This window comes from Carassius carassius, chromosome 22 (genome assembly GCF_963082965.1).
Source record: "Carassius carassius chromosome 22, fCarCar2.1, whole genome shotgun sequence".
Classification (NCBI taxonomy): Eukaryota; Metazoa; Chordata; class Actinopteri; order Cypriniformes; family Cyprinidae; genus Carassius; species Carassius carassius.
In genome coordinates, this window is record NC_081776.1 from 3,922,614 (window position 1) to 3,948,859 (window position 26,246).

Here is a 26,246-nt window from a genome sequence, read left to right on the forward strand (position 1 = left end):
CACCAAAGATTTCCAATGTACAAAACAAATGCTTGTTAAACACCTTTTATCACTTTCTGTGGGAACTACTGTACACTGTTTAAGTGTATTTACACTGACACCCATTCAATCAGTCACATTCTTACACACTTGCCAACTAACCAAATGAATCAACAATATACTGTCAACCTCAGGATCATTTTGACTCTGCACTACCACAGATATGAACATCTCCAGCACTGATAAACCAACTTGCCCACTGTGAACCAACCCACAAACTGTGCTTCCTGGCAAAAAGCCAAGGCGTGAAAATAGGGGCCCATCCTCTGGTCAGTACAGGGAGTAAGAACAGCAGCTGAATATAGAAACACAACCCACTTTATCTGATGATTATCACCTGCAGTCAGTCAAGTACTAATGAATATGTAGTTTCACAATAACTGGGTAAGATTTGTGTTCTCCTTCATAACATTTCTGGTGTTCTCCAACTGAAACCGGGTCTCTTACTAAAAAAACAGGAAGTATGTGCACTCAAAGAACAAAGGAGTGTCTTCAAAGGGTGGAAACAGGAAACGAAGGAGTCATGTGTGGGTCACATAAAAAGACTGGTTTCAAATCCTCCCGCTCACTTGACGAACAAGCGGTGGTACAGGTGTCTCTGTGTCAGCAGTTTATCAGATCAAGCCTACCCTGATGAAAGACCATCTTTCACCAGAATGACTTTCACACTAGTTTTTTTAGGCTACTTATAGCTTTCTAATAATTGTAAGATTAGTCGAATATCAAAATAACGGCTAGATGCAGCCTTACATGAATGAATGAAGCTGTTCAACCTACACAGACTTCCTGGTAAAGCTGACGGAAAAATGAAGTCCTGTTGGTTAAGAAGACTGGTCAGAACAAACAAACCAAAACAACATATGCTGTTGACCAACCATTGGTCTTTCAGTAGGGAAGCTCCCAGACCAATCTGGCAACATTATACTCAAGCAACCCTGCTGACATGAAAAAGAAAAGCCAATATAAGCTTAGACAGTTTAAATCAGCTGGTCAGCTTATACTATCACTGATTACCAGTATAATGCATGTTTTCAGCACTTTCATCCTGGTCAAGTTGGTCGACCTGCAATAATAATCTGCTTGTGCGAGTAACAGACCAGCATGGCCAATCTTAAACATTCTGAAATTGAAGCCGGTTCAAACTGGTGCAAACACAAAAATGTGGTTTATACTACTGAAATAAATGTAAAACAGGGCTGACATCAGTGATTATGTACCTTCCCATTTCTCCAGGATCTGCACTGTGTCACCGATCTCCAGAGGCAAGCCATGCTGCACCGTTCCTCGAAAACTGGCCAGCACTGCAACACAAAAAAAACACAATCAATAAGTCCTTGTTTACCAGGGTTATTAAACTAAAACTAAAGCCTAAAACTTTTTCATTACAAGAAAACAGAAAAAAATGTGTATATATATATATAATGAATAATAAAAATGTATAATAAATGCTGATATTAATTAATATCTAAAATACTAAAATAATACTGGTGTTTACAACATAATGACATTTCAAGCCAATATACCTATAAAAAAATACTCCATTCCCTTCCATTTATACACATTTGTGCTATTTGTATAGTGCAAAAGCATTTCACCCACAGAAGACTTAAACGTCACAGATTGACCCTTTGGCTGAATTCAAAGAGCGCACAAATGTAAAAGCTGCCTGGTTTGCAGTGTTGTGGCATCTAAAGTAATATCAGATGCTCAAAGCCTAATTTAACCTCAGCTGCTGTTCATAAGGGCAGGGTTGCCAGATTTGCTCTGAAGTTCAGCGCAATGACAAGGTTTAATACAAGTGACATGTCTCTCTTCCTTAAGCATTCCATGTAAAGGGTCACCTGAGGAAACTCGCTTTGATGAGCACGCATACTAAAAGACTTTGAAGTCAAGGCTGCCTGAGCCAAGAAAATGAAAGGCATAGAGAAGAAATTAAAAATATGGGAGCAATATCATAGTGAGAGACCCGTGAGAGAGTACTGGAAAATGACAACAAAAAAAAAGAGAGAGAGAGTGCAGAGAGAGAAAGAGGACACGTCTTGTGTAATCAAAGTTCCTCACAAAAACAAACGCCATAAAAGCTCTCATATCTATTATAATGATGTCACCATTGCCCACTTCACTCAAAGGGGATTATGGGATAAGTGTGTTAAATCAGGTTCTCACCTGCCGGAGATTCACAAAGCACAAATGGTTTCTGCAGTGGATTTCATGGTTTTATGGGGCACAGGCCAAACTGGGATACCCACACAGAGGCTCTGACCTAATTGAGAACTTCTGTGTGTGTTATAAGATTATAAATGATGACAGAGTCCTCTTAAGATGCACTGAGCATCCAGAAACACTGACACATTCCCAAACAAATGAGTCATTAGTTCTTCTTAGAGAATCAAGTGCAATCAGTGTAGTCCAATTAATTCCCAATTGAATGATTCATTTGAGTCGATTCTTTTTAGGTGAATCAAAAACAAAGTGAGACCAGTTTATTCCAACGATACCAAAAAGAATGACTCCAATGAGTCGATTCTATTTAGTGAATCACAAAAAAAGTGCCATCAGTATGGTCCAAATGTTTCCCTGATGAATGACTCTTATGAGTGGATTGTTTTTAGTGGATCAGAAACATACAGTGCGACCAGTGTATTCCAACCAATTAAAAAAAGAATGACTCCAATGAGTTGATTCTGTTCGGTGAACAAAAAACATGACAGTGCAGTCCAAGTTTTCCCCAAAAAATGACTTGGTTCTTTTTAGTGATTTATGTCTTTTTAATAAATAAAAAACAATTAACATGACAGCGTAATTGAAAAAAATTAATCTTATGAGTTGGTTTAGTGGGCCGATTCTTTTTAACAAATATAACGCATTCAACATGACCAGTGTAATCCAACTGCCAATAAAATAGAGTCTTATGAGTTGGTTGACTTGATTCTTTGTAGTGAATCAAAAATGTACAGTTCAACTGTAAGTTAAAATCTTTTTTTATTTGTTTGTTTGTTGTGAATCAAAATGTTTAGTGAAGGCAAAAATAAAAGTGTTACAAATTACTAGTTAAAATGAAATCAGAAACAAAACTCCTCAAGATTTCAATCCTTACACCTAACAACCACTCAGACTACCCTAGCAACCGCATCAGAATGCCTTGGCATCCACCCAGAAGACTTGTGCATTATGGAAGTATGTTTTGCACAGACTAGAAGCACTCATATTTTCCTCAGAAAACATAAATTTGTAGTTCACATTAAATGTTTCATCAATCAACTTTAAATACTGTAAGCTGAACCACTAAAATTGTAAAGCCTGGATCAAACAGAAAATATTCACAAAATGACAACTTCAAACCATTCCAGAGTTCAATACATCTCTGCGTGACACTTATCCGGTTACGATCTCATCGCCAAACATTTCTGTTCATCCAAAAGGATGATCACAACCCAAGTTTCATGTCCCTGAGTTTCGGATTCAGTTGCATCCTATCTGTGTGATTTGACTTTAAAATTCAGAAGTCAAAATAACAAAGTAGGTTCAATGAATTAATTATACAGGTTTCCGGCAGCAGCACATTATTCAGCGGCAAATTATTCAGCCTGGATGTGGAGTCCTTGACAGAGCTCAAATCCTTTCCTGGTAACTGTATAGTAGCTGTTAACCGAGCTGGAGCAGTGCCAGAGAGGCTCAAAAGTGTTCAGTGACCGAAAAATACTTTCTGTGGTTTATAATTACCTGAAGAAATATAAAGAGCAAGAAAGAGAGGGAGAAAGACATCCTTACCTTTCCAAAAAGGGGAACTACCAATATAAAACTTTCAAATGGCATACACACACAAATATGCTTTTAAAAGCTCAACCATAGTGAACCAAAATGTATTTGTACACACTTAAATATTTAAAATTACAAATACAAAAGATTATAAAACATTAATCAAAGTGGCAACTGCAAACAAACTAAGCTTTTTTTTTTTTTGCAATTAATTGTAACCCAGACAGGTGATTTTTATTCTTAGTGCAAAACTGTCACAGCCATAAATCAGAAAACAAAGCTATGCAGTTCTGCTCATGAATATCTAGTTTATTTGCTACCAAGTGATAGAAAATGATTCAAAGATTTGATGGCAAACTTTGTCAGATCCAACTGTTTAACCTTAAAAGGGAGGTCTAAAGCCATCTAATGCATTCTGACTTACTTACACTGTTAAAGAGTTGGATTCTCATGGTAAAAATGAACAAAGTCTCAAAAAAAAAAAAACCACCCGTTGTATGTATGATGGAGTACTTCTGTGTCAAAGACACTCCTTCAGGGTTCGTATAATTTTCAGAAAGTTTTTTTCGAGTATGGCCCTGTATTACATCATAAAGGGCGGAATTCCTTGTATGGGCACTTCTCCCGGAAGAGCGCACACTAGTGATGCACGGATGAGCTAAAACGTCACCCGAATCATCGACCGAATTATCGACCCACCAATCGCCCGCACCTTTTTTTTTTCTGATTTAGAAAACCGCACCCTACCCGCACCCGATCGTCACATTCAGAGTTCGTACCGTCAGGAAAAACCTGGAAAAGCTATGGGATTTTAAAGCCACAATTTCCATGAATGAATAAAACCAGAAAGCTTTGCAAAAGTCATGGAAATCTATTTTGCAATTCTCTGTATAATAAAATTATGTTTTTGGATGCAGGATTGCGCATTTATAGCATACTTATTCCTGCAGCTTTCGACTTAAAAATTAGGGAAATTGCTGCAAAACTAGGGCTGCACGATTAATCGCATGTGATTGTCATTGTCATTAGTACTAAATATCCATCACCTGCTTTCAAATGGAGCGGCACTTTCTACACAGAGCCCTAGTTCGCTGACAAGCTACGCAATATCTCGTTATAATTGCAGATGAATCGCATGCGGTTATGAACGTGATATTGCATAGCTTTTCAGCAAACTATGACTCTGTATATTAAGTGCCACTCCATTTGAAAGCAGGTGATGGACATTTACTGCTAATCACAGAACCGGCTTTACTGACGAGACATGCATGACAATCACATGCAATTAATCGCGCATCCCTATGCAAAGCATTTATTCTGTATAACGTGTAGGTTAGATGAGTAAATAAATCCACACAAACCATCAGATCAAATGCACCCACAGTGGTCAAATTGAGTTTGTTGTGCTTAAGTGGCCAAATACAAACAAAATGATGTCAAAACAGACGTCCTCGCGAGTATCCTTATAAACACTGTCCGTTTTGTCTTAAGTTAATGTAAACAGTTGCGAAAGAAAATGCATGTTTATCAGTATTCGATCCGTGAAATAGCACTTGTGACAGCAGCAGCCTAATAAAGCTGTGCCGTCAGTCTTTAATGTTAATCAAACAACAAAAGACAGAGAAAATCCCTCACTGCTCTTAACTAAATAACATTTTGTTGAATAATATGTTAATTTACAGTTTATTAAATTTATGTAGCCCATTTAAAACACGTTCATATTTTAGAACATTTTGTTAATATTTGTATCATTATTGACTTATCTGATCCACCGGCGACCCACCCGCAAATAATCAAAATGCATTTTTTTATTAACCGACCCTCCTGACCCGCGGATTATCCGCAGAGGCCGTGGATTTAACCACCATCCGTGCATCACCAGCGCACACATCAACCAAAGCGAGTGCGAGAGCATCTCATCAACATGATTTATTCCTGTTGCGGAAGTCCTCGCCAGAGCTGCACAGTACTTGCTCAAGAAGGATTTGTCATTTTGTTTTTGACCACAAAGTCAACAACATCACCAAATACCTTTACGTCAACAAGGTTTTTGACACTTTGGAGATATGAAGGATGCAATAATCCTCTATAGGTACTCAAGATTATCATGAGATTAGAAGAAGTGCTATCCCCAGTACGTTGCTGACATAGTATAGTAACTAAAACAACAAAAAAGAAACACTTTGCTTTCAAAAACCATGATGAAATATAATACTTCACAACATATTTATAGTAGAGCGCCTGATTCCCAGACACAGATTATCCCTTACTCAGAACTAAATTACAATCACATCAGTAATTCTGCAGTGAAAATCCTTTTTAGGACTAACCCTAATCTATGCTAGTCATCTCTAAACCATCTGTAACTAACAGAACAAATCATCTCTGACTATGTTTGCACACTACTAATCATGAGGAACTGGAAGTTATGCTACACTAAAGATGAAACAGACCTTGACACTTCATCTCTCTTCACTTGGATTGATACATAATGTTCATTATGATTCCTAACCAAAGCTCCTCGATTCACTAAGTGCTAAAAAAAAAAAAAAGTAGTAAGCTGCCTTGACATCTACACAGTCTACCTGTTAAGGAGTGTTTACAGCTACTCTAGATAGACCACAACAGAACGGAACTAAAAGATCTTGATTAGGCTAATAATAAATTCATATAAATAATTTATAATTGTAATTTATAAATAATTTTAAAGCATTCTGGTACCGTCTTATCAGAAAATGATATATGCTTTGATTTTGTCCTAAAAAGATATCTTGTAATATTGCAAAATTTTGAATACTGTTGACGGAGATGACGCCATACAAATGTTGCAAAAGTAGGCAGCAAAGTCAAAGTAGCTGTGACAGCATGTGCATTGTGGAAAATGGCAGAGAAACAGAAACACACAGTCTAAACCTCAGGTCTTGCATCCCATAATCCTGCTGGGCTGACACAGACCTGAGACAGCGAGCCTCATCCCTTTGGCTGGGCTCAGACATGGAAATAAAGAACTCAACACAAGATTCTGTTTGTGTGGATTAACTGCAGATCTGGTTTGGGTTCGAGAGAGTGTGATGCTACAGTTGCATAGTCTAAGCTCCTTACAGCTCGACACAGAGCTCAGGATGATGACTTTACCCTCGCCGCAGTGCTTTCAGGTTTCGCCTGAGCCATCCAGGAAACAGAAAGAGAGCGCTAAAGATTTGCTGAGTGGAGTGAGGAAGAATCAGAAGGTTTGGCCCCTGAACAAAAACATATTAAAGGCTTAAAGTCACTAACTAGTTTTCAACAGCAATGCCAGTACCTAGACAGTATGGTGGCCAATATAATGCTGAAAAATATACATTAAAACTTTAAAAAACATTGCATAACATTATTATTAATTATTATTATTATTATTTGTATAATCCAAACTATAGAAATAATTAATATTGCAATTGGCTTTAATTGTACATTTTAATAATAGTAATTAAGATGTAACTGTAAATAATACAATATTATTATTATTATTACTATTGTTGTTGTTGTTTTTAGTATCATCATCATCATCATCATCATCATCATCAAATTGTATATAATAAAATAATAATATACATTTAATCTCTGAATTGTAATAATAATCATCATCATCATCATCATCATGTGCATAAACCAAACTATATAAATATTTTAAATTGTAAATGTTAATAATAATTGTAATTGTTAATAACAAGAATACATTATTATTATAATTTTTTTTTTTTATCAAATTACATTTATAATTCAATATTATGATATACATTTCAACACTAATTTATATACTCTAATATCTTCTATAAATGCTTTTATAACTGTATAATTGCTAAAGTATATTCTACTAGAAACAATAATTAACAACTTATTTCTGCCTGAATGAAAGTCAAATAATTTTTGGAGAGTTATTTCACTAGATTCAGAGATTATACTAAAATCTACAAAAATATATTTTAACAGAAAAAATATTTTATTATTATTTTTATCAATTCAAACTAGCACCTATAGAATATATTAGTATTAGAATACTATTAGAATAATCACTATAATATATAACAACATCAACAACAAAACCACAACGATAATAATAAATCATTTGTTAAATATATAAACAAATCTATTTCATTTTCTTTTATTCAGCTATTAACCATCCTGCGCCCAAACAAAGACACATAATAACAAGCAGTTACCTCAAAAGGATCGTGCTTTTAACCTCACTTAAATCGAGTTCACCCCATACTGATTTGTGAGCCAGCCACGAACCTGACAGCTAATCAACCTCTGGATTAATTTATTATTAATCGCCACATTAATATGCAAATGTACACCAGCTTCTGTGTTGTCCATGACTGTGATGCCAAAACGAGACTAAATTATTAACACAATATTTATGTCTACACATGAAGCATCCTGCAGCGCAGGCCAAATAAATCATGCAGAAACTGGGAACATTTTGTTTGTTGGGTGGATCAAAAAGTTGCAAAACAATTACGTGGATGTGCTAAAGCATTTAGTACAAGTAAAACCTTTTTTTTCCCCATACAAAACAGAATTTAGTGCATGTAATCGCCTGTGATTCTTGCAGAAAATCCCACCAAAGACATAATACACAGTAATACACATGATGTGATGTAAGAATCTGAATCTATCGCCAGTCCGACAGACCAGTGATTCATCTGTGCTTCATAACAGGAGCTCGGGGTTCTTTGGCATGGCTCTTGGTACGTTTGTGCCAAAGGAGCGGTCACTGTGGAAATCATTCATTACCGCAGCTGCTGAAGAAGAAGAATGTAAGTGAAGGCTTCGTGGGCTGACAGAGAGCAGGGGCTGTTAATTAATGAGCTCGTTTAGACATTATTCAGCCTGGATGTTGACACCAGAACACATCTAACCCCTCGGTCTGCTACGGATCTCAAGGCGTGTGGTTAATTGAAAACTACAAGAGTCGGAAATTAATACATTGATATCTGATGGCATAGAGTAGTCAGAAAAAGGGAATTTGAATCGAATAAATAAATAGATAATTTGGGGTTAAGAGTGGAAAAAAAAGAATAATAATTGAGCTGAATAAAACTAAAATAAAATACATAAAATAATAATATATAAATAACTTAAATATTAAATAAATAGAAATAAAATGAGTAAATAAAAAAGAAACTTAAATGAAAAACATAGTAAAATACAATTGATAAAAATAAGTAATAATAAAAAAGTATAAAATAAAATAATTGAATAATAAAATCAAATTTATATATATATATATATATGACTTTCTTTTGGCATTAACAATAATCACAGTGAGCCTTCCTGAGACACTTCACACTCCTCAGCCCTCCAGCAGATGTTTATTTGGGCATCATTGTAGGCTCAATAAATGAAGCTATTGGTGAGCGACCGCTGGCTGAGAATTGCCTGTTCTTTGTATTTCAGATATCTAAAGGTCAGAGAAATATCATTTGGTGTCTCACAAAGAGAATAATCACAGGGCCTCCTCTTTCTTGAAGGAGTCAGAGTGAGGCGTGAGATGAGCGGTGTATTGTGTGGGTTTGTGCTGACCATCGAAAGCATCAGATGACTTCTAAAATAGGCAACAATTTGAACGTCAAATCATTATGAATATGAATGCAGCTTGAAAATGAATCAAATCAAACCAAACCATATCATTTAAATGCCAAATATGTAGCTATGATTATACTAAAATATACAATAAAAAAAAATTATATTAATTAATATATACATATACATACTATATTATATAACACTATATAATTATTTTTTATATTTATTAAATAATATTATATATATATATATATATATATATATATATATATATATATATATATATATATATATATATATATATATATATATATATATATATATATATATATATTATTAATGTAAAAAATACAATATCTATTAAATTAATTTTATATTATACTATTAATATATATATTAAATTTTTTTGTTAATCTGCTTCACACATCCTTCATACCTGAATCCCTCTCCCAGAGACGCACGCCCACCTTGCACGAGCAGTAAAACGTGTGTTTTTCAGTGTAAAGGTGATATAAATGAAGGAGCCGGAGCAAGCAGTCTCTGCGGGCCACAGTAAATCATACATGACTCTGATTAAATGAGAATATAGGTCAGGCTTGTTAAGCTGTCCACTTCAACTCATTCAGTCTCGTAATCTGCTCTCTGCTTTTTTCACCCCAGTGTGTGTGTGTGTGTGTGTGTGTGTGTGTGTGTGTGTGTGTGTGTGTGATGGGATTGCGATGCGATCCGTTGCTGTAATGTTAGATTAAAGCTTTTAAATGCTTAGAGCCGGAAAAGCACTGCTGGATAATTCATCCTGATTTCCCACTGGAGTTTCCTTGATTCATATCTAAATTCGCTATAGTCCATCTAGACTCCCTTGTCATTGTTATGTGTGTTTTTCTTGTTATGTTTAGTCACGGTGTTCTGACAGAGAGCTCAAATTATCAACCTCTCATGCCATTTTTCTTCGTATGGTTCCTTCATTTGAGGAGCAAACGGTTTTGCTTCTCTATTCTCTTTCCTCCTGATATTTGGCCTCTTGATCTGGCCATATGAAACTCTGTTGTCCTCAGGTCTGAGATACAGATTTTTCAGCCATATCTTCACCATCTCCAACGCCAGAACCTGAGGACAGGAGAGTAAGCAACTCTTCACAGATATCAGATTATATAAGATTGTGAGAGCTGATGAATTAATTAAGAACTGTCAAACAGATAAACATGTCAATCTTCAAACTATTTCCCAAAGTGTCAATCAGCAAATAATAATCAATACTTCTTTTCATTACTATTTCCTTCTCATCAATGAATTAAATGGATCTTATTACTTGCAAAAAACAAACAAATAAAATAAAATGTTAATAATTATTAGTCATTATTATTATTATTATTATTATCTTTAAATTACTATTATTATTATTATCATCATAATGGGGGGATTTAAAAAAATAAAAAAAATAAAATAAAATAGAGAAATTGAGTCCTGATAAGCTTTTGTGACCAGGCTGCCAAAGGCAAGTAAGAACGACCTCAAACTTGGGCAGGGTTTCAGCATCACACCCTTTAATATAGTAGAGACCCTCGCCTCAGGATCGATTTTGCACAGATTTTGCAGCCATATCTTCACCATCTCCACCCGAGAGGCTACAAACTTACTCTCATATGGACAGTAATCACCTTTCTAGTATTTACTGGCTTTGTGAACCAGATAACTGCTTTAGAACTTGTTTACCAAGGGAAGACTGAAAGTAAAGGTTTAAACCGATCAAGCTGTGTTTCATGACTTGCTTTTATACATGTGCCTTTCATGTGGTCTTTGGTATTGGTCAAACCAGTCTTTATAGCGTAGTAAAGGTTTTACCATGACCAGAAACATTTCCACCGCATGTGGTGACCTTGTTTAACACACATTCATCTGTGAGTGATGGCCACACCCAGACAGAGATGTGAAAGAGAACACAGACCGCATCAGTCTCCCTCGTTTCTCTCTCACACACACACACACACACACACACACACATGTGATTAAATCCCCCACACTGCCTTGAGCTGTTAACACACACACTAACCAGAGGAAGGAATCCATATCTCATCACTGTCATACACAGTCATTATCGTCACATCTACTCACCACTATTATTACAAACATCTCCATCAGCGACACGGTCTCCACACCCAAAGAGCTGAAGAACAAATGAATGTCCATCAGGAGAAATTACACTTTTACACTTTTTGTTGATTAAATAGTATGAAACAAAATCAATGTAGGGAAAAAACATTAGAGCTGTATAATGATATTGCAACTTTTTATCCTCACTACATTCTATCAATACTTGAGGTCCTCGAATCAATATTTTTGTTTATGTGCGCGTTCACAACTTTACCTACAATTGAATTTTCATGAAATGAACAATGCTTGCATATTTCATTCATACACTGAATGTGGTCAGAATCTGTCCTTAAAGTATCTCGAAACATAGTTTCAATAATCTAATCACAATAAGATGTTATATACACACACACACAATTAATATAAATGAAATAGAACATAATATAATAGAAAATAATATAAAAATAAATAAACAATAAACAAAAAAAGAATAAAACAAAATGAAAAATAAAATAAAACATTTAAATTAAATAAAACTGATCGAACGCAATCCAGTAATGATACTGTGATGCAATCATGACATCAGTATCACCCTCAAACCCAGAACTGTTTCAGCCAATCAAATTGCTTACACAAGTGATTGACATGCTGTATACCCAATCAGCTGTAGAGTACTATGTCACTAGCTAAAAGGAGGACAGAAAAAGAAAACAAATGAAGTAAAACCTCTCTGATAACTGCTGTATGAGTGGATTCACTTTAGAAACACACACAGCTCGCTTCACAGAGCAGTGAGACACCAAAGGCAAGAGACCAAGGAGAGTAATACAGCGCTGAACAGCATATGGACATGTCTCTCTCTCTCTCTACTGGAGCGTGTATCATCAGTGCAATAAGACTCCAAAATGTATGAATCTGTGATTATTATTCAAAACAAGTGTCCATGTTCTCAGACAACGAAAGAAGACAAGCCAACGAGGTCAGCCCAAATCAAAATGCACTAGTTAATGGTGCGCATGGGTCGGTCTGGAGGCTGCTGGTGTGGAACAGGGCTTTAACAGGTGAACTCATCAGTCATGTGATGCAATCGGCCATCCATATGTCCAGCAACAGACCGAAGAGCCAGTGTGGTGTTGTGGAGGCTGACGGGCAGCATGTGTTTAAACTGCAACACTGCCAAATACTGTCCGGACAGCTGCCCCAGTTACGGATCAGGGCAACGTCAACATGAACAGCACTGAAAAACAATATACAATAGACAAAATAAAAAATAAAAAATATAAAGAATTAGATTGAATGATATATAAAATAATCATTGACTTGAATAAAAATAAACTGATTAAATTATATAAAATATTTTTTTAAAATATAAACAATTACATTAAATTACATTTAAAAATAAGATTTTTTATTTAAATAATAATTAAGTAATATAAAACTGATAAAAACCTAATCTAAAATAATGGTATAGATAAAATACAAATGTAAAAAAATTCATTTAAAATGTTTAATTTAATTAATAAAATGCCTAAATTTGAGATCTGAAAGTACTTATGACAAGTGCCTCATGTACAAACTGCAAAACAAATTTAAATAAATACATAATTATAACAATAATAATAATTATAATAATCATAATTCTGAAATAATAATAACAATAATGAAATTATTATGATATTTATCATAATGTTATTATTGTTGTTGTAAATTAAATAATATATTATAAATAGAATAAAATTAACTTTTTTATTTTAAATTATTATTATTATTATTATTATTATTGTTGTTGTTGTTGTTAACATTTTTATAAACAATTTCAGTTCTGCATATCAGATATTGAACACTTAAATCATCTTAATAACATCAGTATCAACCATAAGTAATACTTCTGGAAAACAAGCCAAGATTAATACCAGGGGTCTCTATACCAGGAGTATAGTAACATTAAATGTAAAATTATTATTTGTCTTAGCAATCACTATACCAAAGTTTCAAAACCCAATGCCCAAGGATGTAGCCTTGTGATTTTTCTACTGTAACAAAGGTAACTGTGGTCAGTGACACATAAATTCCTGTGAGGGAGGAAGGAAGGCCGAATGAGTGTTTTGTGGTTCGCTGGCAGCTGTAAGGTGTTATCTGTATATTTTAACTCCAGGTTGGTCCAGAGTGATGATCAGACAGCCGCGTGCTGCTGTTTACCCATCCATGAGCAACAGCGAAGAGAAGCAAGAGAGAGGGAAATCTTGAAGCATCATCAGTCACACATCAGCTAGTCCTGTTATCACAATGTGATCCGGCGATACTGAACGCCACATCAGCATGTGTTTGTTTTGGCATTGCATGCTTGTTCTGTCGAGAAGTGTCTGAAGAACGTTTCTGAGGATCAACATAGTAGTACCACAATCATTCTCATCAAGGACCAAAAATACAGAATGACATGCTTGCATGCAGATACATAAATAGATATACTAAAATACTAAATAATACTCCTGCATTTTTCCATTTCAGAAGAAATCATATAAATATAAATATAATAGCATAAATAATTATATATTAGTATTATTTTTATTATAAATACTTTATTATTTATGGTATTATTATTCTCATTATTATTATTATTATCTTTGCACAATTATAAATTATAGTAGTATAAATAAGAGCAATAAATTATTGTTGTATAGTAGTATAAATAAGAGCAATAAATAACTATTTAATACATAATATAATAATTCTAATAGTTCTACTAATAATGATAATAAATCAATAGTACTACTACTACTTATAAATGATTATATATATATATATATATATATATTATATTATATTTATTATATAATGAACTATTACAATTATTATTATTATTATTATTAATGTTATTATTAGCTATACATATTTTCGAAATGACACGAAATGAGGAAAATAGTGAGAAATAAACCCAGAAAACTACAGCTATCACAATCTGCTAACTCGTTCTGCATCTTTTTTTGATATATCTGGGCTAAATATGTAACACTGGGTTTAAGTTTCCAACAAATTCCGAGAGGTACACCGGAGTGATCCAGCACGGCTTTCTGAGGTGGATTTATGGTCAAAACATCATACTCCTTTCCAAGTTGAGCTGTAAAGTGAAGTGGAGCAAAAAGCACAGCTAATGGACTTCACTCTCGCTCATTCTTTCCCTTTAATGGAGAATTTTTCATCCCACAACTAGTTTTAAGCCACTGGCATGCCAGGAGCGGCCGAAACATCTGCTTTAGCTTAAGAGCATCAATAACTGCCCTCTCCAGACTCCTATCCGTCCTAATATTCCTGAGCTCTCTGGGATGCAGGAATAACATCACAACCAATACAGACGGTGCCTGCATGTTCACTTCATACAAATCTATCTAATTCAGGATTATGCATATATGAAACCCACAATGTTTGTTTTCAAACCTTTCCTGGAAAGTGGGTCTACGGTGCAAGCAGATAATAACCAAGCTACGGAAATTTGCACATGTTAAAGCTGACCTCTGAATGATGCACGTGGTTTCTAATTCCACTCAAGCTGAGAGGTTTGAATGCCTGTTTGTTTTGCAGGTGGCCTGTGTTGTTTATGGATCATGTAGGATTACTGCACAAGGTCCAAAAAAAAAAAACTAATAACACTTGGCTGCTCCCCTAGAAGTAACCAAATTTCCTCATTCAATCAGGGAACAAAAGACTTTTGCACATATTGGCTGCATATTTTCAAAAAGATAACAGTGCAATAGAAAGTGTGACAACTAGACCTTGTGTTTTTTTTTAAATGCAGGGTTACAGACTCCAACTATAGATTGTAAAGTTTGTTGGGACAAACCTTTATGTTGGCTTGAAAAATTCCTTTGAAATAGCTTTGTAAACCACAAGTGTGAACTTACGGTGAAGTGAGTGGAAAGAAAGAACATGTTGCGATCATGAATTGGCATGTTTTAACATTATGCTGGTGTGTCTTACGTTGCTAGCACACCACTTCTAACACATTTCAGCACATGGATAGCATGCTTAACGTTTAAATATGCTAAACTATGAATTATTATGTTACTAGAAGAAGTCTCAAATCAACATAATTAGGCTGACTAAACAGTTTCTGCAACTAGCTTGGCTAATTTATTCATCCCAGACTCTGTATCTACTGAACTGATCAAGTGGAGCAAATGAAGGCCAGAAAAAAAACAAATGTGTCCCAGTTTCTGGCCCAAAGTGGGTCAACAGCAGCCATTCACACCCTGATAGAAAACAGTGTGGCGCTTGACAGCTAACGTGTGAAGGCTGTAAAAGTTGGCAGTTTTACTGAAAAGATGGAGTGTGGTCTGCTTTCCTCCTTCCCAGCACAAACACAACAGCAAAGCCTCATCTGTGCAAACATTTGACCTTTTCCTGACCCGATGCATTATGGAAATTAAAGCTTTAGTGAAAATTGTTCCCAATATCAGTATATGAAATTCAAAAACCTTGAAGCTCAATATCTGGAAACTACTCAGAATGCAGATAGAACCTTATAATTCCAAGATGAAGATTTGGGCTGCGACAATAAATCGATGCATCGCAATTCGTGGATCGATTCTGAGATTTTCAGAATGCATCACGATTTCTTTGGAATCAATTCTGAGCTCAGTTTTTAACAGCACACACACACACACACACACACACACACATAATTTCATTTTTAAAAGCGCCAGTTGTAATAAATATATTGGACTCCCACACATTCACTCATCTCACTGACATGCACATTAATACAAAACTGTAAAAAATGTCTGTGACTATGAAAAAAAAAAAAAAAACTATAAGATTGCAGCAAGACTGAGGCATTGCTTTCACTTGTGGTGGTCTACTTTTAACAGATGTTTCACAGAAAACGAAATGTCATGTGGTTTAGCACCAGCTGCTATTAGAGGATGTCAAAGGTATGTGAGATGCAGCGTGCCCCATTTACATGTTAGTATTTACAGCATCTTTGCTCATTATGCTAACCCATCTCAGCTCTAGCAACCACAAAACTCAGACCAGCAGGGTACAAAGGAAGAAAATATACTGCTAATGTGACACAGGTTCTTTCTTATTTTAGACTAACTGCATATTTCTACCTGCTAAAATGCCCATTCATCTTTAACAAACATCTATTAAAGAACTAATCAAGTTTTTGAAGCTAAATCTCGTACTGTGTAGTTTAAGGATGAAGAAGTATATACTGAAATGTTATACACTATAACGATTTACTTTATATGGTTCACCCAAAAATGGTGTCATCATCATTTACTCACCTTCATGTTGTTCTAAACCTATATGAATTTATTTTTTGTTGAACACAGAAGAAGAAACCAAAAAGCTGCTGGTACCCGTTGACTTCCAAAGTATTTTTTTTTTTCATACTATGGAAGTCAACAGCTACCAGCAACTGTTTGGCTACCAACGTTCTTCAAAATATCTTCTTTTGTGTTAAACAGAAGATAGAAACTCGTACAGGTTTGGAACAACTTGAGGTTGTGTAAATGATGACAAAAGTTACATTTTTTGGGGGCAAACTATTCTTTTAAATCCACTTAAGCAAACTATGACTGTTTTGATCGATTCTAGTTGTCATCTCTCCTGTATGTCTGAAAGCGTGAGACAGCAGAAGATAAAACATTAGGCCCGAGGCTCCCGTCATCATTATAAAAGAGCCGTCTGCATTAACTCACTGTATCATTCAACTCCCAGCAGGCCAAACGTGCCCAATTCAGCCATTCGGCCACACAAAGGAGATACATTACAGTCACCGCCACTGAGTGGCATTTCATTTATGACTTAATTTGCACCCTGAGGAAAGTCAAATAAGGACGCCAGGTGGAAGACTACCAGGGGGCGAGGATCTGCCCCAAATATCTGGGTCTCCAGCTGATCCAGGCTGCTTTCTGTGCTGGCCAAAAGAAAGAGTCCGACATGCACACCGCTGCAGCAATCCAGCATCAGAATGTGTCAAATCTGTGTCATGCTAATATTTTTTGACAACATTTCTGTTCATATTTAACATGACAGACCTTGTTTGTGAAATGAATGTGTTTAAAGGGCAAAAGAAAGTGTCTGAACGTAAAACAAAGGGCTTGTAGCAAAGGAGGAAATCCCTGAATGCTCGTAAACTGTGTCGGATTCTACCGCCTGAATGTTAAGCAGACCCCGTTCAATCAATGATGAGAAGGAAAAAGGAGATCTCGCCTCTCCGGGTGAACTAACTTTTAATGATGAGAAGGAAATGAAAGTGATTCACTGGATTAGGCTACTTGAAATCCAACAGAATCTCTTGTCATTTCGAAAGTAATGAATCCCGGAAGGAAATGCCAGTTTAGAAATATGGTATGGTTTGCTGTCAGTGATTAAGTATAATCAATCAATCATCATAAAAAGAGGTTGCATAGTACAGCAATAAGCCACGTGTTACAGTTTTACTACGGTAAAGGGTGTTCATGTGGCGTTATTTTCTCTAAAACCCATTAACCATGGTAAAAATCACTAAACACATCATCAATTTTTTGCTTATTTTCAAAATGTATTGCTTATTTATAAAATTCTGGAGGCAGTAATATGATACAATATATTATAATAATAAAATAATATATTGAATATAAAAGACAGCATTTTTTATTATTTTTAAACAAATACCTTATATATATATAAATAATTAAAGAAACATTTTCAGAACAAAATTCAAAGTCAAAACCATCTGTTTTATAAAATGGCTTTTTAAAAAAACTCGAAATTTTGACATTTTATTTCATTGTCCCACATCATTAAATAAATGTAAACTCAAGAACCTTGTGTGCATTTATCCATGAACATGTTGTATCTCTTATTCAGTAATGGCTATAAAGCAAAGCAACTGGACAGATGACTAAGTCTCAAATCAGTGAGGTCGATACAGGTTCACACGATGCGTAGAAGACGTATTAACAATCAATGGGGTGTTAATTAGCCCTGCTGTCTACATGTAAGAAGAAATGCATTAAGTATACCCATTCCTGGTCTTACTTTGTTTAAAGTGATCTAGCACATCATCAAGTCCATGAGAAAGTATGGCAGCTAGTCTTAGCGAGACACTTTAAAGCAGTGAATTTGGTGTGGTTGCCTTGACAGCAGCAGTCAGGCGAGGATATGAACGCCATATCATACCCCTAACAGCTTAGATATCAGCTAATGGCCTCTCAGGTCCACTTTCAGTTCGTTTTCCCCACGGACAGAGCGGAGAAAATCTGTCGAGACATGTACATGTGTGCAAGTGGCTGGAACGAAAGACTGAAAAAAAAAAAAACACATGTCCAATCTGATCCAACTGGACTCGAAGGAAAAACTGACCGTCCATTAAAGCGAAAGTTCACCCAAAATAGAGATTTTGTTATCATTTGCTGACCCACTTATCTTTTCAGGTTGCTATTTTTTCAGTAAAACTCAGCTTATAGATTATAGTGACTATAATGGACATCTTTTATAAGGGCAAAAAGGCACATTTAAAGTGCCATAAAAGTAGTCTATACACAGAATCTATCGAGACTCAAGTCCTTTTAGTGTTTTTTTTATTCAGATACCCAATTAGTCAAAAAGTACATAAACAATGCCAGAAAGCATGTGAGCCGTTATCAAAGGAGGCAATTTTTGTTATTATGTGAAAAAATACTACTTGTTACAGTTTGTTATTTGGCCAAAAATTACAATATTTTTTTTTTTTGACAGATTCCTAAAATATTTGTGTTTTGTCTTATCACAGTTGCTCTAATAAATTGTTAAGCACTGTATGTTTTCAGAGCATTCAGTTGGCACATTTGTTTTAAGGACATTGGGCAGAATGTGGAATAGTGTGCTTTTGTCAGTAAAAAAATAAAAATAATAATAATAATAATAATAGGGGTTTTAATTAGAGCTGAAACAACGAATCGATTTAATCGATTAAAATCGATTATTAAAATAGTTGTCAACTAATTTAGTCATCGATTCGTTGCTAAATAACTTTTATTTGCCGTAAGCGGCTCATTTATTTGGGGAAGTCGTATTTGGGGAAGTCGTGGCCTGGTGGTTAGAGAATCGGACTCCCAATCGAAGTGTTGTGGGTTCGAGTCCCGGGCCGGCAGGAATTGTGGGTGGGGGGAGTGCATGTACAGTTCTCTCACCACCCTCAATACCGCGACTGAGGTGCCCTTGAGCAAGGCACCGAACCCCCAACTGCTCCCCGGGCGCCGCAGCATAAAAAATGGCTGCCCACTGCTCCGGGTGTGTGTTCACAGTGTGTGTGTGTGCACTTCGGATGGGTTAAATGCAGAGCACAAATTCTGAGTATGGGTCACCATACTTGGCCGAATGTCACTTCACTTATTTTCGTGCATATTTCAAATCTGCGGTGACCAAAGTGTGGCAGTAATGAGCCACCGGAGGTTTTACTCAGCCAGTACAGCAGGAGAAGTAGCGAATAGCCAATAGCTGGCCTCGTTTTATGTCACGTGCTTCCCGAACAGCGTCTCTGCAGCATTCAGCGTAATGAGGGAGCTGGGAGTACTTTACTTTGAGCCTTCAAAAAAGAAGAGTTACCTGTAAACTCTGCACTACTGAACTGTTTAAGGGGACGTTCACATATCGTGTCTTTTGCGCGCTCAAGTTCGTTATTTCCAACACCGCACCGCATCGAGTTAAAAACATCTCAACTTTTCAGAATGCCGCAAGCGCACCGCGGGTCATGTGACAAGAACTAACCAATCAGCTTCATCCTTTCCCGTAACAACGTTAAAGGCTCAGTCAAGATGAAAGGAACAGCTGATCATACTTGTATATGGATTTCCATTTTGAAATAAATTTAGTAGCAGAGCTACTGCAAGCGATTCTTTGAGCTCCATTTATCCTTTGCTGAAATTTCCGCGTCTTCAAGGAGAGAGCACGTCATGGTTGCTTGGCAAAGGCAGACGCCTCAGGGGCGCTTCTGCCCGAGCGCTTTGGAAAGACGGAGAAAGCGGTGCGCCTAGCGTTTTCCACGCGTTTTTAGGCGCGATTTGTGAACGGCCCCTAAGACTTTCATTTGTGCAGATTCTCCAGTACAATGTTGTTTGCAAATGTTTAGTCGTAAAAGCTGATAACATTGCTTTTTAACAGTTAACATTAAAGCTTTACAAACATGTTCTGTGATCAGTTTGTCGTTTACCAGTTCATAATTCAGTCGTGCAGCATAATTATGACTGAATGAGAGAGGTAAATGTTTAAAGATATTTGAAATGAACTTTTTTTCTAAGTATTCACTGCTCTTTTTCACACAGCAGGTTTTTTGTGTGTGTCCATTTTTTTTTTCTGGACAACCTTCTGATGGATTTTACTTTAAATTGTGAGTTCCATTCAGGTTTCATGCCATTGGCACTTTTTTCGAAGGATTGTTTACAATTTCACAGCAAAAGCTATAAAGCTGTTTCCCAGTAAATAATAAAATACAATGCACTGCAATTTTATTCTGTTTTATCCTTATTCTTCATGAAAATATGTTCTGAAAGATTCCTTAATAAGCTTTGTTCAGGATGTTAAACTATTTTAGGAGCTCTAAGGACTGCCATGGTGAAAACATTATTTTAAATCTCCTTGTGAAATTTGCTAGAGTATGGGTCAGTGTTCTGATTGCAGAAGAGTTCGACAAAGGATTACTAACACAATAAAACAACTCCAGGTATATTTTTGATGAGGATATGACAGTGCAAAATGGTTAAAATCTCTTAAAAATCTATGCTGAAGGATAAAGACCATTTATTAATAATTTACTTGGGGAATAAATGGAAAAAACTAAAATATAAGTACATAAACTGATTCATCGATTAATCGTAAAAATAATCGACAGATTAATCGATTATCAAAATAATCGTTAGTTGCAGCCCTAGTTTTTTTTTACTTCTGCTTCTCACAAATAAATTTTTTTGAGTTTGGACCAACATGAAGGCGAACAAAAATAATTTCTGGGTTAACTAAATTATTAGATACAACTTAAACAGTTAAACAGAGACAGTAATGTAATTATGATGGAGAATGGGAGCTCTGTGTGCTCAAGTACTGACATTTTCAGTGCTGTCAAAATAAAAGTCCCACACACAGTAACAATGCATCAGCCTATGCAGAACAAACTTTTCAGCCAATTCCAGTAATTATAAAATGCCAAATATCGGACTTGGCGATTTATCGGTCAACCACTACTTATCAGATTGTATGGAACGCTATATGAAAAGATTCTTCATTCTACTTTTACTTCTCACAGAACAACGTGATGATGTGCAAACAATGCAAATGTTAAATTTAAGTTGAACTATAACATTAACATCAGACATTTTGTAATCGCATACATTAATTACACATCATCTACATACACACCCACGGCAAAAACACAACACGTATCATTTAGAGTCACTGAAATTACAACATAATGACACCACAGCATAAGCCATGTTTACAGCACATCATCCCTCATAAGAGGATAAACCTCATCAGGGTCAGGGTGAGCAGAGATCACAAAACCATCTTAACAGAGGAAGAACAAGGTGTGGGACACAGGAATCTGCAGACGTCAAAAGTGAGGAAAGCAGCTTAATGAGGAACAACTCGGTGGGATTCTTTTGGATTCTGCCACTGTGGGTTTAAAAGGAGCTATGGGTATACAACTGGATTGGTCATCCTCAAACACACTCTCAGAGTGACAGAGTGAAGACAACAAAAGTTCTGGATGCAAGGATATTGTGAATTTGGATAAGAACTACCTATAAAGCAGAAAGGAACAGTTCACCTAAAAACTTCTATCAATATAATGAAAGCATATGACATACAGTAATGCTCCAAAATTAATATAAAAGAATCATAGAAGTTATTTTAATTAGGGCTGTGCAATTAATTGCATGTGATTGTCTCATCAGTAATACCGGTTCCACGATTGGTAGTAAATCGCCATCACCTGCTTTCAGATGTAGCAGCATTTACTACACAGAGCCGTAGTTCACTGACAAGCTAGGCAATATCGTGTTCATAATCGCAGATGAATCGCATTCGATTATGAATGCAATATTGCCTAGCTTACTAGTTAAACAAAAAAAACAACAACTAAAAAAGTATGCAACCATGTAAATTGCCCAAAATGTAGTTTTTTTAATTAACTTCTAAATGATGAAAATTGTATTTGTTGTTAAACTAGAATCTTTTACAGAGCTCCTCTCATAAACAGATTTCAATCAACAGATTTATTTAAACAATAAAATAATTAAGGACAGCACTAACATGAGACATGAGGTTGAGAAAATGATATCATTTTTGGGAGAACTAGTCATTAAACAGATGTCTGGGAAAGCTGTATGTTGCCGTCTGAGCCAGACACCATCAGCCCCCTTCCTGCCAAGAGAACAGATAACGAACGTCCTTCTCTTTGCCTCCCTCACGCATGATCCCGATTCACACTGAAGCCTTTTCCCTGCATTAATGAGGCATTCAGTGGCACACTTAATTAAATCCACGTTCCAGCCGCCGATTGCGTATTAATAATCTCCCCGTTTGTGTGCACCCTGAACGGTTGGTCAAAGGTCAGCAGGATTATGAGGTCGGGGGGAGTGTGCCTAGTTTAGGATCAATAACGGGATTTGTGCAAAGAACCAGACTTCTGTTTCAAAGGGTTGGGGGATTGTGGTTTTCAGAAAGGATCTTGTGTTTCTCTATTCAGACTTGCCCGTCTAATTGTTTCACGTATGTGTCCATATCAACAGTTATAAGGGGTTCGAACAGACCTTTAGGTAAGGTATTTTGATGACATCTCATTAGCTTCTGGATTATACAGCCAGATAGATGCCATATTCAAACTTTTTTTTTTTTTTTTTTTTACTCAAACATTGATTGGTTGAATCTAATGTGTTGTTATGCGATTGCTAGGGTGTTCGTTAAGACATTGCTTACTGGCTTGAGTTAAAATAAAAATAAAAATAAACCACCATGATATTCTGCTCTCTACATATTCAGATAAACCTACATGAAAAATGCCAGAACATTGGAAGGACACAAACTGGAGTAAAAGTGCTGGTTTTCCACTCGATAATCCTGTGCACATTAATATGCGTGTTATGCATGTGTTAATGTGTAGTATATATGTGTTATTTCCCCATCTGGAGGCTGAGTCATGATAGAAATGGGATATTATCTCCTCCCAAGTCCTTCTTAATCACGGTGTCAGCTCTTTTGGGGGCGTGGCCTGTGAATGAAGAGGCAATTACATGCGCTGAGGTGTTGAGAAGCCCCGCCCCCTCAGCTCCAGTCGTTACAGAAGATTTTCTATAATGAAGGAATGGGCCCACTGCACTTCCACAACAACCTGCTAATCCCACAGGGCCTCGCACAGGGTGGTCACTTCCACACAGTGTTAACCCCCCTCGCCCGCTCCACTGTCCCAGGGGGAGGGAATACTATAGGAAACAAGGGCAGCACGACAGCTATCCCCCAGGCCGAACACACAAACACACATTCATGAAAAAACACACTAGAACATCCCAGTCAAAGCTCTTCTGGGCTCACTGAGCATTCAAGGGCACTTTAGACGGCACCCCTCTGTTCCAAATCATTCATATTGTGCTGTTTGCTTTTTATTGAGTGCATCTCAAATTTGCTGGGTTATTTCTCACCAAAATCCAGTGATATTAATTAACACTTATTTTTAGGACATTTCCAACCGTAATTACTGTAATAAGAAAATAGTACAGCAATCAATATCATAATGCCTTGACTTTTTTTTCAGCATTAATAAAATTCTGCACGACCAAAAAATATAATGTACATTTAGATTAAAATATAATTTACAGTCATTTTTCCACACTACAGTAATGAGAATTTGGAGAGGGGGAATGTACATATTTATTATTTATATTATTATTTAATTATTGGACAAAGTCAAGTGACATTAAACACTGGATAAAGAAAATTGAGCTAATTTTTTGGACGTTTTCCCATAAAATTATTTTTACTATAATGAAAAAAAAAGTATAGTAATCAAATTCATGCTGCCGTTTATTTTTTCAGCATAAATTACATTCTGCACAACAAAAATACATAATGTATAGATACTCTGAATAATATAATTTATTAATCAATATATTTATATTTAAATAATACTGCATTTATTATTAGTTTTTGCACTGCAATAATGAGAATTTAAAGAGGGCTAATGTAGATATTTATATAAAATAGCATTTAATTACAGCAAATAATACACACACTGAATTTCTGCATTTAAATGTGCACGTATTGTATATAAATATTTACTCAAACTTCATTATTGACAGAAAATGTACAAGTTATCGACAGACATGTTCTTCTAATTCTTGCAATGAAAATAGATAGAATTCAAACATAAATCCAAGTTTAAATGAGAATTTTTTACTGTCATGCCTGAACTTTAGCAACGGGTTGATTTTTTTGTTGTTGGTTTTTTTTTTTTTTTTTACTCAATGAGGGGGCAGAGGGTTTTTCTAGCATTTCTAAAAATTGACAGAACAAGGCAGACTGATTCATAAAAAATATCCAGCGGAGCATAAATAGTTTCAAAAGTTAGTCATATTCCACCCTCAGACTATTTCAGGCTCACAGTCAATCACATTTGTCTTGCGAAATGAAGACAGCAAAGGAAAAAATGCACAAAAAAAAAAGTTCAGACAAAAATGTGGGTATTTCCACCCATTCAGTGTCTGAGTCTGTTTCCTCAAATGCCACGGCTGTCAAAAACAACATTAGGGCAAAAATTATCATCTCTTCTTAATTCCTGTTAGCAGGTCAAAAACCTGAAAGGAGGGCCACTGAGACTCTTACACAACTTGGATTTTCAGACATTGTCTTGATTTAATTAGCTGTAATTAATCCAATTTAGGGCTAATTTGTGTCTTATTGCAGTGACTGTGGGGGTTCATTCATATTTCATCAGTGGCTGAGACATTCTGCACTACTTTACATACAAGCACCGCTCGCCAGACCTCCAATTAAACACTAAAACATGGGTTTTGTTTCTGGAAAAAGATCAAAAGCAAAAATATGGAGCCGCTGGATATGAAACCCAAAATCCCTGTTGGGGTGCGAGTCCCACTTTAAGGTAACAGATGTGGCAAGATGACAAAATCCTCAGAGAAATCACCATAACTCAAGACAAGATCCCTGAAGAGAAAACATTTGGTTTCACTCTAACAAGCATTCTTTTGCCCAGAGATTTGGGTCTCATTGTTAAAATCTCTGAGCTTTGAACACATTTATCAAAATGATGAATTCACTCGACCAGCTGGCAAAGAACCAATAGGAAATGTGAAGTTTACGAAGACAGTGACTACCTAAACTTGATAACCAACCTCCCTGAAGGAACAAACCAACATATCAATTCAACATAAGAAAAAAAAGAAAAGAAAATCTAAATAGCACAAAATGATTAAATGTGAATTATTTTTGCAGACACTTGATTCTCACTGCGTACCAATTTTTTGTTACCCATTTAACACATGTCCCAAAATAAACAAAATGAAATAATGAAAACAAATGTGCATCAATTTAGACAACAAACTGAATAAATGTATAATATATATATATATGTGTGTGTGTGTGTGTGTGTGTGTGTGTGTGTGTGTGTGTGTGTGTGTATGTGTGTATATATACACATACACACACAACTTATTTTTCAATATTTTCCTTTATTAACCTTTATTATTAACCATCTCTAGTCCAATAGCACAAAAACCGGTTTCCATCTGATTGAAGACAAAACATTTTAACTGTTT

General features: G+C 35.7%; 1 protein-coding gene across 3 annotated transcripts in view; it reads right to left on the minus strand.

Moving 5' to 3' along the window:
• Positions 1 to 26,246, minus strand: part of LOC132098731 (dedicator of cytokinesis protein 4-like) — an 82,827-nt gene that overhangs the window by 55,731 nt on the left and 850 nt on the right. For all 3 annotated transcript variants that reach the window (XM_059504876.1, XM_059504877.1, XM_059504875.1), the window contains exon 2: positions 1,257 to 1,340. In XM_059504876.1, the coding sequence (XP_059360859.1) occupies positions 1,257 to 1,340 (84 nt within the window). The remainder of the gene's footprint in view (positions 1 to 1,256; positions 1,341 to 26,246) is intronic.